The following is a 16,779-nucleotide window of genomic DNA, read 5'->3' as shown; positions in this document are numbered from 1 at the left end:
GAGGGGCTAATTCAGCCTGTTTGGTCCACAAAAGGTTCTTATTTTCCTTCAATTACAAGACATGTTTTAACACTGTTAACCACTCCTGAGGCTCAGTCTCTTCAGCCTTTTTTACTGGATTGTTTTATCTCTAAGATCTCTAAGCAGTTGACCATGCCATCCTTCTCAATTTTGCCCTCTCCTTTGGACTGTCCAAATAGCCTAAATTAGAGTGGTGCTGGAAAAGCACAGCCGGTCAGGCAGCATCCAAGGAGCAGGAAAATCGACATTTTGGGCAAAAGCCCTTCATCAGGACTGAAGGCAGGGAGGAGCCTATGCAGCCACATGGTTCTGGTATCCTCAGTTTGATTCTTAGCCCATTTCTCTTCAAATCCAAAAGAAAATCATTCCTCGTTACATTTATGAAAACCATATGCATGGATGCAACCCCTGTGTCAAAGTGCTTTATCACTTGCATGCAATTAGCCTAGCCAGCTGACATTAAACTCAGTTAAGTCAAAACCTCTATTCCTGGTGATCAGTTTAAAAGATATTCTTCTTAACCCCTGTGAGATTCTCTTTGTCTTGGAACCCTCCATATTGTTGTAATGACTGAGGATGTGCAGAAACATGGCCCAACAGAGTGTGGAACCATACAATCTGATTACACTTGGTAATGTGGAGTGCAACAGCTTCGGTCTCAATGATCATAAAAATATAGCATACCTGCAATCAGTACTTGCAGGTCTCTCTTGTTGGCCTTCCAACTGCTTTTAACTTAAACTCTGGAAGTTCGCACCCCTCCCCCCCCCCCACCACACCAACCCGCCAATTATCTCCATTTTTAGAAGTACCTTTGAAAATGTCTTCATTTATCTGTAATAATTTGGTTTTGGATAATCGAAATAGAGAAAGAATTTTAAATTTAGTGTTGGATGTTGGAAATTAAGCTCTTAATAGTTCACATGGTTCATGGATTTCCCACCAACCTAATATTATAGTGCGTGTAAAATCTTGCTAAATTATAAGTTTTCTTGAAAAAAAATCATTAGTTTTGTTGACACATGAAATAAAAGTAACTGTACCTGTGGCAATAACTATTGTGTAACTACTGTCTTGAAACTACATTTTAAGCTGTGATCTATATTACAAATGATAAAACCTAATTTCCTCTCGCAGGTAATTAACTGAGTGTGTATTAGCAGAGTTGCTAGAATTATTTTCTCTAAGCAGCTTATTAGCATCCTTCTTATAGTGCAATCTGCAAAGAGCTGGAAACTTGCTTCAGACAAATACAGGAAGAAAACTGATTAACATTAGAAAAAGCGAAGAGGATTAATTTAAAATATTCCACTAAATCTCTGTTTGCAGGCTTTTAATTTCTTGGAAATATTGCTCACTTGTGTAGCAATAACTTGTGCTAATTCCCCCATGCAACCTCATTGCTACTTAGGCAATTTATATCTATCTCTGCATTGAAACACTGCTGCATTTGAATCACTTGCATCTCTTCACAGTTACGCATGCTAAAATTCATTGCTGTTTGTTTTTGCAGAGCTCCAATCAGCATGCTAGTTTTCTGGTTATGCAGAGTATACATATGTAAACTTAAATTTAGTAGATTTTTAAAAAATACACTTAACCAAAGTGGCGACAATCTCAGAACATCCAAAACATTTCTGACATTTCTCAACTCTACGCAATCAGAAGGTATCAAAAGCCAACGTGCCCTTCACAATGTGTGTGTCAATGCTAGACATGATAATGGTAGGCTGAATCAGAGGCTGAAGGTAATCACCTCCACAGGAAATTTAGAAATTTCAGCGTAGATTTTGTTTGTTACAGACTACCAGTACAGAAACTGATATAAATTTCAGTGTATGAATAGCTTCATGATTGGTAAGGGGATCAAAGGTTATGGGGAGAAGGCAGGAGAATAGGTTGAGAAACAGTCATGATTGAATGGTGGAGCATACTCGATGGACTGAATGACCTAATTCTGATCAACTATGATCCTGGAAATTTGCAGCCACAGACCAATAAGAGGAGATTTTAAAACAGAATTAAGGATAACTGTTTTAAGTTTTCACATTCCTATAATTTTGTATACATCTGTAAATTAAAGGCAATGTTCGCTGATGGAATTACCATCAACTATAAGTTTGAGAAAACAGTAATAAACTTTGTAACATAATGAAATATTGACAAATAGTCATAGCAAGAGAAATTGGCATCAAACTCCAACTATATTTCCTTGCAGGAACATTCCTCATTTGAGATCACTTCTTATTTGCAGCTTTGAAATTTAATATTTTCACTGTGCCTGCAGTCACTCATCAATTGCAGTTATCCTGAAAGTTTTCCAAAATTCCCAAAGCCTACGTCAGAACTCATTAAGGTAATTCATAAAGTTAGTCCAGTGCATTCAAACTACACATGTAGCCTACTTACCTCTTGGAATGGATTCTTGTTTCTTGGAACAGAGCTGCAAAGCAGACAAACATAATTATTGCCAGAATGGTGCAGAGGGGACAAACTCATCATTACGGAATGCTGGGAGTGCAAATAAATTTTACAGGAAAGAAATACTGTTACACTAAAATTTCCTCTTTATGTCCTGTGCAAGCAATACACATGTTGGTTTTCCTCTGAATTTGTATTCTTGCAAACTCTCCTGGTGAATGCAAAACAAAGGACTTTGTCAAAATATATCCTTTTCATCAATATTCAGTTTAACATTCATTGTACTTCTAAGTTTATTTTGATAAATGATGGTAGAATTCAACACTTTCTAAATCAATTCACTTATGTGAACACTGTTGAACAATTGTTTTCATTCTGTTCCAGCTCTGAGGTTACAAATGATGGGTAAATATTTTAATTGAAGCTGTTTAGCAATTGCACAATCACTTTAATATATGTTTCTAGAAACATATAAACAGCATATTAACAAGATCATAACTGTGACCTTCCATATACATTAAATAATACTGAACAATACAAATTGATTTTGTTTTTTAAAAAGTGTCACAAATCCAAGAGACATTGACATAATCAATAGCTCCCCTCACTGCTGTTCCATCCAAAATCACCCAGACCAGATAGTAAGCTTGTGAAGTGTCTCAAGTGGTATGGCTGAGTGCACAACCTATGGGAATTAATCTACTGATCGACTGTGAAATCCATTATGGAAGGGGTTTTAATGTTCTCGGAGAAACAAGGTAATTTCCCAATATTTTGACATGCACTGTTAGTGTACTAAACATGACAATTTGCTTCATTAGTTCAGTGACACTGTCAATGATGAAATGAACAGTGGGTGGCACCAAAATTCTAAAATGTTTACTGGTCAATGTCAGTGTTAGATCAAGGCAATTACTTAAAAAGTGTCTTTAAGAAAAACATAGATCACAGAACATTACAGCGCAGTACAGGCCCTTCGGCCCTCAATGTTGCGCTAACTTGTGAAACCAAATTGAAGCCCATCTAATCTACACCTTTCCATTGTCATCCATATGTTTATCTAAAGGCCATTTAAGTGCCCTTAAACTTGGTGAGTCCACTACTGTTGCAGACAGGGCATTCCACATCTTTACTACTCTGAGTGGAGAAACTACGTCTGACATCTGTCCAAGGAAAATATCAAACAATATTAAAGTTTAAAATTCTTGGAACAGAATTTTAAAATTAATACTTATGACTGAAGTATTCTTTGAAAATAAATTCTGGTATGTGGGAAAAGTAAACATTGAAAAGTCACATTTTATTGCAAATTGCGTAGAACAATGTTTTCACAATTAGTTTTACAACTGTTTAAAGAAATCTTCCTTTGCACTAATGCCATTGATTTATAACATCCAACCCATTGTATATAATTCTGAATGTATGTTGTTTAAATCTAGCATGAATTTGCTGATCTTTATGAACTTACCTCTCACTGCCACGAAGCATTTTTGGATCAAAATATCTGTAGTCATCAGTTTCCTATGAAAATAAATTGAGGGTTTTAGCTCAGAGTTAGAAACAACTTAATAAAAGTAATGCTTGGGAAGGGTGGCGGGGGGCAGAACAGAGGAGAAAACCTTGCAAAGTTATCGCATTACATGGAAGTGTAATTAATACATTTTATTAAAATTCATCTAACTAGTAAAGCATGCAAGACATTACACCCCTTCGATATCAGAAAAACAGAGAGTAATTGTTGAGCAACTGCTGACATGTTTTGATTGGTATTGTTATGAAGTCACGGAAATGCTGGTGTAGTTAACTGTGCAGATTTACATTTTTGAGCATCAATTTCAACTTTTCACAAGCTTAAATTTTTACAATCTTTACAGGCAGGTTTTTTTTTTTAAAGTTATAAATTGATTCATGACATCCACGACAAAAGAGATTGATCATTTCACTAGCCGTGGAACCACATACTGAGCAGTGTTGATGTTTGGATGTTTAATCCATTCCACAGATGGTAGGATTAGCAAACCATCACTAAAATATTCATTACATCTTAGAAGAAACTTCTTTCTTTCTATTAGATGCCAAGAATGTAAGCATTAATCTAAAGCTTGTTGCAAAAGTTGGCTAATCTAAAAGTTCTTCACCCAACTAACTGCGAGAGATGTAGTAATTAAAATGAAAATTACAAAATGACCATCATAATCAGTGATATTATCTGAAACAAAAGTTAAGTTTGCTTCCCCTTTGGACTTCCCAGGACAGAGCATGATTACAGTTTGCCTTGAGTTCAGTTACTGCAGGTGCAAAGTACTAGACTTTCCAATTGTTCCCACCCTCTGGTAAGGGATGTACAGCCAAGATTTGCAACTCCACATGTGGCAGACTCCAGAAAGAATGCATTCAAACTTTCTCAGACATTGCATTGACAGACTAGAGTATGATAGCATCTGTTCATAGCAATAAGTTTAACAATCTACGTAAGCTATAGCACTGGCAGCTTAATGTTCCAGGATACAAATGCTACAGGAAGGATAGAAAGGGAGGCAAGAGAGGAGGGGGAGGGGCATTTTTGATAAGGGATAGTATTACAGCTGTACTGAGTGAGGATATTCCTGCAAACACATCCAGAGAAATAAAAAAATTATCATCTATTAGGATTGTATTATAGACCCCCTAATAGTCACTGGGAAATCGAGAAACAAATTCGTAAGGAGATCATTATCTCTAAGAATAATAGGGTGGTTATGGTAGAGGATTTTAACTTTTCAAACATGGTCTGGGACTGCCATGGTGTTAATGGTTTAGATGGAGAGGAATTTGGTAAGTGTGAACACAAAAATTTCCTGAGTCAGTATGTGGATGTACTTACAAGAGAAGGTGCAAAACTTGACCTACTCTTGGGAAATAAGGCAGGGCAGGTGACTGAGGTGTCAGTGGGGGAGCACTTTGGGGCCAGCGACCATAATTCTATTCGTTTTAAAATAGTGATGGACAAGGACAGACCAGATCTAAAAATTGAAGTTCTAAATTGGAGAAAGGCCAATTTTGACAGTATTAGGCAAGAACTTTCAAAAGCTGATTGGGGGCAGATGTTTGCAGGTGAAGGGAGGTGGGACTAGATTGGGTTGGGATATCTGGTCAGCTTGCACTAGTTGGACCGAAGGATCTGTTTCCGCGCTGTACATCTCTATGACTCTATGCTGTTATTTATTAGCAATTCTTTTTATTCATGTCTAATTCATACTATTTTCAACATCAGTAGTGAAGAAGTAAAAATCATTATTGCAACTATGAAGATTGTAAGATTATATTTAAAGATTGTTTCTTTAAGTTACGATAAAATACAGGGGCGAATCGAACTTATGTAACTACTTCTGAATGTTACCCAAGAACAAGATTGGGTGGTTTGCCTGCGAAAGTGGGAATCCAACTTGTCTTACTACAAAGGTGACGCAAGATTTCACACCTGCAAACAGTGACCAGGATAGCTATGTTTAAGTCACAAGGAGGTGTAAGGCATGTCAGATTTTATGAACAAGGTAAAAACAATGACTGCAGATGCTGGAAACCAGATTCTGGATTAGTGGTGCTGGAAGAGCACAGCAATTCAGGCAGCATCCGAGGACAGGCAAAATCGACGTTTCGGGCAAAAGCCCTTCATCAGGAATAAAGCTTTATTCCTGATGAAGGGCTTTTGCCCGAAACGTCGATTTTGCCTGTCCTCGGATGCTGCCTGAATTGCTGTGCTCTTCCAGCACCACTAATCCAGATTTTATGAACAGTTATCCTTAGAACTGTCATTTAGTTGCAAGATAAATCGAATGATAGGTACAGAGGATAACTCATTTTCATTTCAAACAGGAATGCAATGCCCAGGCAAATCACATTGGCATGGAGAAAGGCTTTGACAGGAGAGAAGCAAGCCGCTGAAGTGTTGGGTGACAAGTTGCTTTTAAGATCCCCTTGAACTTCACAGGAAAGTGTAATGCATGTTGGGTTTTATGAACGATCATACTTAGACTGGTCTTTTAATTGCAAGATAAAATCAAATTGAGGGTACAGAGGACAGCTAATTTTCATTTCAAACATAAAGGCAACGCTCTGGCGATCTGATCTATATAGATCTGAGAGACAGAATAGAGAAATAGAGATCACCAATCTTTAATGTTCAGAATCTAGAATGTGGGTGAGAATTTGTGCTTGGATTAAGAAGTCTAAGTTTTTGAGCATTTAAAAAAGGCTGGAAGATTTGCCTAGCTTTAGTTAGAGAACAGAATCTCCAGGGTAACACTCACTAAATGAGTTAGATTGGAGAATTAACAGTTAACTAACTGTAAACAGGAAAAGAATGCAAGTCATTGGCAGTGGAGAATAGCTTTGGATGTGTTATAGAGAATGAAGTGTTTACTTAAAACACTGAGAAAGTATAACTGTGAAGGGGAAATTTCTGTTGTTGAAAGGTTAAATGAGTGGGGGTGGTCTGGAACAGCATCTTTAAATTTAGGATAAATGAAAAGGGTGATGTGATCTGTCGTGAAGTTTCCCTGACAGTAAACTTGATGGGATTGATTGTTAGGAATCAAAGGAAGACTTCGAATGTTTTGCCAGGAAGAAGTTACAAGCTATTTATACTTGGAGACAATGGCAGCATGGTCTGAGTTCACAATGGGTAGGCTTCAAGTTTATGAAAGTCCCAAAAAGGAGTTTCAGGAATCTCGTTGTAAACCGTTGTACTGTAGGCTGTCCACTTAATTCTAACATGAAAGAGAATTGGAGTCAAAACATTGAGTACCATTGCTACCTGCATATAACGTTAATGAGTTTAATGCTGCCATAGGGAAAAGGGTAAACAAAGCCATTTTGACATCTAGTTACAGAAGTCACGACAAATGAATATCACAGACAGACAGTAGTTCTATCTGGGCAGGGCTGAAGAGTCGGTTTTGTTTACTATCAGAGCCAGAGATATGAGAAATAACCTCCAGTCAGAGAGATGCAACCTGCAGGCATCAACTGCTGGATATTCTACTTGTGTGACCAGGGACAGGAATCATTGGAATTGATAATAGATTTAAAAATCTCTCCTAAAACTGAAGAAAGCACCTGGAGACAGTCAAAATAATTGCTAACAGAACTAGGAAGCTGGGAGTAACTGTAGACTTTGCTAGAAGGCCATAATTCTGTTAAGTGTGAGGGGAGTTAAGTATAACAATGGAAAGGTTCCTCTTTGTAGTTTTAAGTAGAAGCAACCTACAAAAAATAATGTTAAGTCAATAGCTGTTTTATTCATTGAATACAGAAAAAGATTTTAAAACATGAAACCTTGTCATAACATCCTTTTATCTATTAACTGAAATTTTGAATTTTTAAAAAATTTCTTAGTCTCTATGGAGATCATAACACATATTAATAAATGGCCAACCCAAAGATAAGTTTTTGGTTCAATGTTTTCTGATGAGTCATCCTAAGCCTCTTCCTTGGTCATTTTTGTCACTGATTATCTGTATTATCTTTGGATCTCAGAGGTGGTGGGAGAAGCCAGGTTCCAACTTTACCCTAGGTAGAATGGGAATTGAATCCATACTGCTGGCGATACACACTATCTAGCCAACTGACCAAATTGATTATCACCATCGCCCTGCCATTACTCAATAAATGAATGCAACTAACTGGACACATGATTCCACCCTACTGATCACAAGCTTCCATCTTGTGCATTTATATCAATTATTTTGTTTGGCTTTTTATGACAGCTGGTATTCGCCTTTTTCTTGGCATACATTTCTGTACAAGTTAAAACATAAATTGGACAAAATGGTGTTATTGATATAATGGTATCAGGCTTGGCTCATTGGTTCCACTCTACCTCTGATTTGATGCTGAAATGGAATGCAGTATTCAGGACAATCATGATAAGAGTTGGTGGCTAACTGGAGTAATGGATGAAAGAAAATAGAAAGCGTTTATGCTGGAGGCAAGAGGGAAGCTAAGAAGAGATAGATAGATTCTTGACTACTAGAGGTCAAAGGTTACAGGGAGAAAGCAGGAGATCGAGGTGGAGAAACATATGAGCCATGATCAAATGGTGTAGCAGACTCAATGATGTGAACAGTCCAATTCTGTTCCTATATCTTATGATCTACTGATGTGGACCTGTTGTTGCTAAAGTCTAAATAGTTTCATCTAATGCTCTTCAGACTTCTTTAAACACTTTGGCACCAAGTCATTAATGATTTTGGAATTAAATTTTCTCCTCCACTAACAGAAACAAAGAGAACCATTGTTCTGTGTTGCAGAACTGGCTGCTGTCCATGAACTAACTCTCTTTAATCCATAAAAACACACATGTATGGACAGTTTATAAAGACTGGACAGTACTTCATAGTAAAAACTAAATTTTACAAATCATAAACACCTTTTCATTCTTTCTCAGTAGAAAACAATGTCTTATTGCAAACAGCTGTTTATTTGGAAGTAACGATACATTGACACTTTTCGATTAAAGATTCTATATTCTACTATCCTACATTTCTAGGTATGCATTCTGCACATTTGTGTTAGAATTAACCTGATTATTTTTCACCTATTTCCTTTTCAATCTTCATGAACATGCATTAAAATGAAAATGTACATGTAGAACAGGGTCATGCAATCCTCCTATGCCGTTCCATAATATTTGACATGGTTGTATATAGTATTCTGTTTTCTCACCTTTCTACTACTGTACAACTTCATGGGATTTCCCTTTGCAGTTCCACTCCTATTTTTCTGATCGATGGCCCAACATGTCAGCACCAGCTTTCTGATAAGCATTATGCCTTAGTGTGATTTGCCACTGATTACTCTTCTTTACACAATAAAAAAGATATGCATCACTACCTACAGAACTGTCCTTGGTTTCCTTTCTCCTATCTTTTACATCCAAGTGCTACCCTCAATACATTTATCTACAGATACCAGATCAGGTCCCATACCAATGGCATTTAATGCCACTTCATTATTTTTCTCAATTTTACAGTTACCTCTGTGCTGTCAGTCTATCTGCCTCACAAAAATCCTGGATGAAATACAACTTCTTTGAAATGAACGCTGCAAAAGATTAAGCTATTGTTCTGGTTTCTTTTCACAGATCTGTTCCTATGGCACTGACTTCATACTTCAGCCACTTTGTCAGGTTGAACCTTATGTAAATGGCAGACATTGCTTCTTGCTGGAATGTCTCAACACAAGGAACATTTGCACAATTAGCCATTACCAATTCTATCTGTATGCCCACACTTCAATGAAATTTCATCTTTTCATCTAAACTAGCAAAAAATAATCCCATGATGATATTCCAATGTCGTCTAGAGATAATGAATACTATTTTTGTGCTTGATTACAGAAAGAAATTAACACATGATGCAAACAAATTGTTAATTTAATCATTTAGCGGCTTTAAAACATGACATTATTACTGTCCGTGATGCAGTTTTTTTTATTAGCTGGGAAAGCGAAACACAATGGTCTTTCACAAAAAAAGGGTAGTGAAAATTTGCAAACTCTGGCCACAAACAACAGAAATGCTGGGTTAATCAAACTTTCCAAAACTAAGATCAAGAAGCATTTTTGTTTCATTGAGGATATCAAGGATATGGAGCACAGGTTAGTGAATGAAACTGAAGTATAAATTACAAGTGCTTCTAGTGGAATTGAGAAACAGGCTGAGCAGATAAATGGCCTACACCTGTTCCTGGGTGTCTAAATTCTTGAATGTTGGGGTAACTTAAATTTTCAACATGCCTTTCTTATCTTACAAGTTAAACGCTAGGAAGTTTACTCACAGGATGTGATTTCATCTCTATGAGGTTGTCCAAAATCCGAGTCACTGGTAGATTCTGTAAAGGAAATAATCAGAAATTGATCAGCTATTAGCAATTATGAATATTTCATTACTATCCTTCAAGGTTCTAGTAGCTTGACTAAACTTTGATTACAGGTATCTATTAACACTAGACTGTATATTGTATAACCCATTTTATATGAAAAAGGTTAAGTAACAAGGATCACATTATACTATTTGTTTAATGTAACGGTCATCCCCACATCAATGGTACAAAGTGAATAGGGTGCCTTGCTGTCATGTACAAGTCCCACAGCCAACGTCTCTCCCAGGAAAATCAAAATAAAGCAAAATAAAAACTGTTTATCCTCAATTTAACTACAGGACATGCACAGCAATGACTTGTAGCTATTCACCACCATTAATGTTGCAAAATATTGCAAGGGAATTCATAAAAGTAAATAAAATAAGGCACTGATCACGTATTCAGCTAGATCATTAAGGAACACCTAAAAGACAGAAAGAGACGTAATGGGGTGAAGAGGCAATTCCACAGCTTAGGGCATTGGCAGCTGATGTGAAGAAGCTAAAATTGAGGTGCAAGGTAGTTCTGAGATTTATAGCTTTAGTTGAGATTACAAAGGTAAGGAAGACTAAATCCATGAAAGAACTTGAAAACGAGATAAAAAGTTTAAAATTGAGCATTACTTGACCATGAGCCAACAGACATCAATAAAGATGGAGTTAAAGGTTGAACAGCATTTAATGGAAATTAGCATGTAGCAGAGTACTGGATGACCTTAAGTTTTAGGAGGACAAAATGTTGAGATCAGCCAGGACCATTTTCTCTTGATATTCAACATTGCTGAATACTCCACTATGAACATCCTGGGCCAACCACTGACCAGAAACTGGTCTGGACCAACCCGCACAGATAATGGTTACAAGAGCAGGTCACTAACTAAGAATGCTGAGGTATATAGCTGACCACCTCACTTCCCAAAGTTTGTCCATACTCTACAAGGCACAAGCCATGAGTGGGATACTCTTCACTTGCCTGAAGGAGTACTGTTCCAGCAACACTCAAGAAACTCTGCACATTCCTGCATAAAGCAGCCTACTTGATTTTAAATAGAGTCATAGCATGGAAACAGACCTTGCGGTCCAAACCATCCATGCCAACCAGATATTCCAACCCAATCTAGTCCCACCTGCCAGCACCCGGCCCATATCCCTCCAAACCCTTCCTATTCATATATCCATCCAAATGCTTTTTAAATGTTGCAATTGTACCAGCCTCCACCACTTCCTCTGGCAGCTCATTCCATACACATACCACCCTCTGCATGAAAAAGTTGCCCCTTAGATCTCTTTTATATCTTCCCCTCTCGCCCTAAACCTATGCCCTCTAGTTCAGGACTCCCCAACCCCAGGGAAAAGACTTTGCCTATTTACTCTATCCATGCCCCTCATAATTTTGTAAACCTCAATAAGGTCACCCCTCAGCCTCCTACGCTCCAAGGAAAACAGCCCTAGTCCATTCAGCCTCTCCCTGTAGCTCAAATCCTCCAACCCTTGCAACATCCTTGTATATCTTTTCTGAACCCTTTCAAGTTTCACAACATCTTTTCGATAGGAAGGAGACCAGAACTGAACGCAATATTCCAACAGTGGCCTAACCAATGTCTTGTACAGCCGCAATATCCAATACTCTGACCAATAAAGGAAAGCATATCAAACGACTTCTTCATTATCCTATCTACCTGCATGCCTACTTTCAAGGAGCTATGAACCTGCACTCCAAGGTCACTTTGTTCAGCAACACTCCCTAGGACCTTACCATTAAGTGTATAAGTCCTGCTAAGATTTGTTTTTCCAAAATGCAGCATCTTGCATTTATCTGAATTAAACTCCATCTGCCACTTCTCAGCTCATTGGCCCATCTGGTCAAAATCCTGTTGTAATCTGAGGTAACCATCTTCGTTGTCCACTACACCTCCAATTTTGGTGTCATCTGCAAACGTACTAACTGTACCTCTTATGCTTGCATCCAAATCATTTATGTAAATGACAAAAAGTAGAGGACCCAGCACCAATCCTTGTGGCACTCTACTGGTCACAGGCCTCCAGTCTGAAAAATAACCCTCCACCACCACCCTCTGTCTTCTACCTTTGAGCCAGTTCTGTATCCAAATGGCTAGTTCTCCCTGTATTCCATGAGATCTAACCTTGCTAATCAGTCTCCCATGGGGAACCTTGTCGAACGCCTTACTGAAGTTCATATAGATCACATCTACCGCTCTGCCCTCATCAACCCTCTTTGTTACTTCCTCAAAAAACTCAATCAAATTTGTGAGATATGATTTCCCACACACAAAGCCATGTTGATTATCCCTAATCAGTCCTTGCCATTCCAAATACATTTACATCCTGTCCCTCAGGATTCCCTCCAACAACTTGCCCACCACCGAGGTCAGGCTCACTGGTCTATAGTTCCCTGGCAGTAAGTTTATGCATTAAAAAAACTGGTATATACATTACTGATGTGGATTCCCTTATATTCCCTTTATCATGAGGAGATATGCAGAAAATTGCAATAATATCAGAATGCCTCTTTAATTCTATACTAACAGTGGTATTGAGAAAGTAAGGATTGTAGATGCTGGAGATTAGAGTCGAAAAGTGTGGCATTGGAAAAGCACAGTAGGTCAGGCAGCAGGAGAGTCAATGTTTCGGGCATAGGCGTTTCATCAGGAAGGGTGGTAATTTAATGATAGCTTTTTTGCAGACTAAGTAGCTCTGGCAGGAGAGGATGTACATTGAGTATAGTGAGACCATGTCTGTACTTAAAATGTGAGAAGTTAAAAGGGAAGTTACATTATTTGCTGAAACAGGTGCTTTTAATTGAACTTGTATGAGTCTATTTTTTGAGTAATTCAGTAAATATCTGAGCCCTCCTACAGTAGTCACTGCTAAAATCACTTTCTATCTTGATCAATGCAATTTCATGTCAAAGTGAAGCATGAAGTTTGCTTTTCCACATTTCCTGCCAAATGAATTTTAGCTTCAAACGAAAACATTTGTTCAACAACCAGAGTTCTTAAATCCACTTAATCATATTATGAAGGACTACAGCAATTTATTCTAATTTTATGTGCAGCATGTATAAGTGGTCAAATAACCACCAATTACACTTTCTGCAAGAGACCATGCTCAGTGTAATAGCAAAGACTCTTTTCTATGTTTCCTCATTCTGAATATCACTCTAGTTTAAAGGACCATAAGAAAAACCTCCACAACCAAAGTGAATAGCAATTACCCAAAGTTGTCCTCTCAAATGATGTTTTATTTTGTTTCCTTCAAACTATCTGATACAGGTGACTATTCAAAATTGTATCTGCTGATCCATTGTGTCCAAACTATCAAATCATGGATCTGCTCCTATCTGCCTTTCATGAATCCCAATCTTGCTCAGAAGGTACTAGATGTAAATTATTTATGTTCTTTCCAATCTATTAATGGACTCGTCCATTCACTGGATTTATGTAATGTGTGAGTTTAGTTCAGTGTGTGCAATAAACTAAAAAGCCAGAATCACTGCTTGGAAACATCTTCCAGAGATGGCATCAATAGGATTTGCACAACATCTTTAATGGTGTTTGATCTTGAGATAAACTTAAATTATTCACAATCATCACCAATGCAAGGTGTAAGCCAAACCATGAAAACTTGGCAAGTTTAAAGGAAATTTGTATAACTATGACTTCTAACTAGTTTATTCCTTTTCAAGAGGACTTGGTTTCCAGCTCCACCACCAAGCCATATCAAACAATAGTAATGAAGGAGCACAAATGAGAGCCAGTAATATAAATATAATGGTAGGGAGTCACTGCAGCTTCAATTTTCAGTATGCAGTTTCATGTCTTCAATAGGAGTTTTAAATTTAGAGAATATTCATTTATAGAATTCTACTTTCTACCCATCCAATTTAATACGTTTGGGCTTTATTTTACCAAAATGCTTTTCCATGTTAAATTCCAAAACTTTATCAAGTATTTCTTCTGAGAAATACAACCAGTCTACCTTCAACTAGTAAAGATTTGATTTTTTTTCCATTCCTAGTCACTAGTGTTTAAATTATAGTCCATCCTAAAAATTTACTACAAATCACCATTTTCACACAAGGTTATGACTTTCCCAGCTTGAAGGGAGGTGGGGGTAGCTTTAGTAATAGTCGGCCCAGTAGACCTGATCACTTTACAGGAGTAGCTTTCCCTGCTCCCACTGACCCCATAGATCCTCTCAGTTGAAGACTCTGGGCCTGTACTGCAGTGTTTAGGATTAGGAAGGGGGTCTGATTGAAACTTACAGAATACCAAAAGGCATGGATAGAGTGGATGTGGAGAAGGCATTTTCATTTGCAGGGGAGAGGGCACAGCCTCAGAGTGAAGGGACAACTTGTTAGAACTGGGATGAGGATGAATATTTTCAGCTAGAGAATGGGGAATTTGTGGAATTAATTGCCATAGAAGGCTGTGGAGGCCAAAACATTGCATGCATTTAAGGCAGAGGTATATAGTTGTTTGATGATTAAGGAGATGAAAGGTTATGGGAAGAAGGCAAGAAAATGGGGTTGAGAAACATATCAGCCATGATTGATTGGTGGAGCAGACTTGATGGACTGAATGGCCTAATTCTGCTCCTGTATCTTATGCTTTATAGACTTAGCACTAAGGATTGCTCCCACCTTTATTTTAAAATCAAAATTAATTTTCAAGCTGGAACTAAAAAATGTGATTCTGTGTTAGCTTAGCAATTAAAATTGGAAATGCACCTGTGGCCAAAATTAGAGCTGCACAGATATCTTAAGAGAGTATAGAGATGGAGATTAGAGATAGGGAGGAGCAAAATTGTGAGGGAATTTGAAAGATAAAAATTTTAAATTTTTTGGTATATAAATAGTGAAAGGAGGAGTAGTGTGAAAAAGGGGATTGGTGAGACCACACTGAGTGTTTTGGTCTCCCTACCTAAGAGAGAATATACTTGTCATAGAGGCAGTGCAGTGAAGGCTCACAAGGCTGATACTAGGAATGACAGGACTGTCCTCAGTAGAGACTGGTTCAACTGGGCCTGCATTCACTAGAGTTTAGACGGATGAGGAGGGATGTACAGACTAAATGCAAGGAGGATGTTTTCCCTGGCTGCGGACTCTAGGAGTACAGGTCACAGACTCATGATATGGCGTAGGTCACTTAAGACTGAAAGGAGGAAACATTTCTTCTCTCAAAGGTCGTGATCCTGTATAATTCTCTACCAAAGATGGAGGCCAAGTCACTGAAAATATTAAAGGAGATAGATAATTTCATTTAGATTTAAAGGCATCAATAGATTTGTGGAGAAAGTGGGAATAAGGCATTAAGATGGAGTATCAGCCATGATCATACTGAAAGGCAAAGGGGAAAAATGGCCTACTCCCACTGCTAGTATCTATGTTTCTATGCTTACATATGTGGATACATCAGTGAAAATGACAGGTCAGATTGACAGCATGTTTAATAAATCGTACAGGATACTGGACATTAAGATTAAGGACATGGAATTCAAGAGCAAAGGGTTTATGTTAAACTTGCTTCAATTACTGGCTTGGCCTTAGCTACAGTACTGTATCCAGTTCTGGACACAACACTTTATACAACATATGAAGACATCAGTGAGAGTGCAGAAGAGATTTACAAGAATGATTCCAAGGATGAGGAACTTAGGTAATATAAACAAATTAATATAAATTAGTACTGTTCTCTTTATAGAAGGTAAAGTTGAAAGGAGGTTTGGTTGTTGAAAATCATGAGGAGTTTTATGGGGTAGATAGGGAAACCCTCCCACTGGTACAAGAGTCAAGAGCATGAGGGCATTGACGTAAGGTAATTGGGAAAAGAAACAATGGAGACACATGGAAAAACGTTTTCAGGCATTGCGGGATAAGATCTGCCTCAGAGTGCGGTGGAGGTGGGTCCAAATGAGGCATTCAGAAGGAAATTGAATTATGTCTTGAAAAGGATGAAATTACAGAGTGATGGGGGAAAAATGATGCTTTGCTCATTTGGAAAGCAGGCACAAATATGACAGGCTAATAAACCATTTTCTGTACTGCATACAGATGAAAGTAATCAAACTGTTGTACATGTAAATTGTTCAATATGTACTGTAACTAACAAATGCATCTACAAGTAAATGAAAGGCCTTTGTCAGGAAATTTAACTGCTAATGTTGTGAAAATGAAATGAGAAAATGATATTCTTGAAAATGACAATGTACTTTAATAATATTCACATGCAATAGAATTTCAGAACTCAAAGCTGGAAAATCAAAATTAATTCTAAGTCTTTAAGTTCAGCCAAATGAAGACTAAGTATTTTAGTCTATTTTTTTATGGCTTTCCCTGCTTTTTTAAAGGCTATTTATTAACTAAATTTTGATTCCATCTTTTAAGTCTGCTTGGACTTCTGGTTAATTTGACATAG

The 16,779-nt window shown here is 37.6% G+C and overlaps 1 protein-coding gene across 3 annotated transcripts in view; it reads right to left on the bottom strand.

The window, feature by feature from the left end:
• scfd1 (sec1 family domain containing 1) overlaps nucleotides 1-16,779 on the bottom strand; it is a 160,810-nt gene that overhangs the window by 37,198 nt on the left and 106,833 nt on the right. For all 3 annotated transcript variants that reach the window (XM_043698046.2, XM_087990041.1, XM_087990040.1), the window contains exons 20-22: nucleotides 10,260-10,313; nucleotides 3,911-3,963; nucleotides 2,431-2,464 (exon numbers count right to left, since the gene is read on the bottom strand). In XM_043698046.2, the coding sequence (XP_043553981.1) occupies nucleotides 2,431-2,464; nucleotides 3,911-3,963; nucleotides 10,260-10,313 (141 nt within the window). The remainder of the gene's footprint in view (nucleotides 1-2,430; nucleotides 2,465-3,910; nucleotides 3,964-10,259; nucleotides 10,314-16,779) is intronic.

The sequence above is a fragment of the Chiloscyllium plagiosum genome, unplaced genomic scaffold (genome assembly GCF_037043375.1).
Source record: "Chiloscyllium plagiosum isolate Xiang-an unplaced genomic scaffold, Cpla_swu_hap1 HiC_scaffold_8, whole genome shotgun sequence".
In the NCBI taxonomy this organism is placed as follows: Eukaryota; Metazoa; Chordata; class Chondrichthyes; order Orectolobiformes; family Hemiscylliidae; genus Chiloscyllium; species Chiloscyllium plagiosum.
The sequence above is the reverse complement of the archived record's forward strand: the minus strand, read 5'-3'. Positions and strand labels throughout refer to the sequence as shown.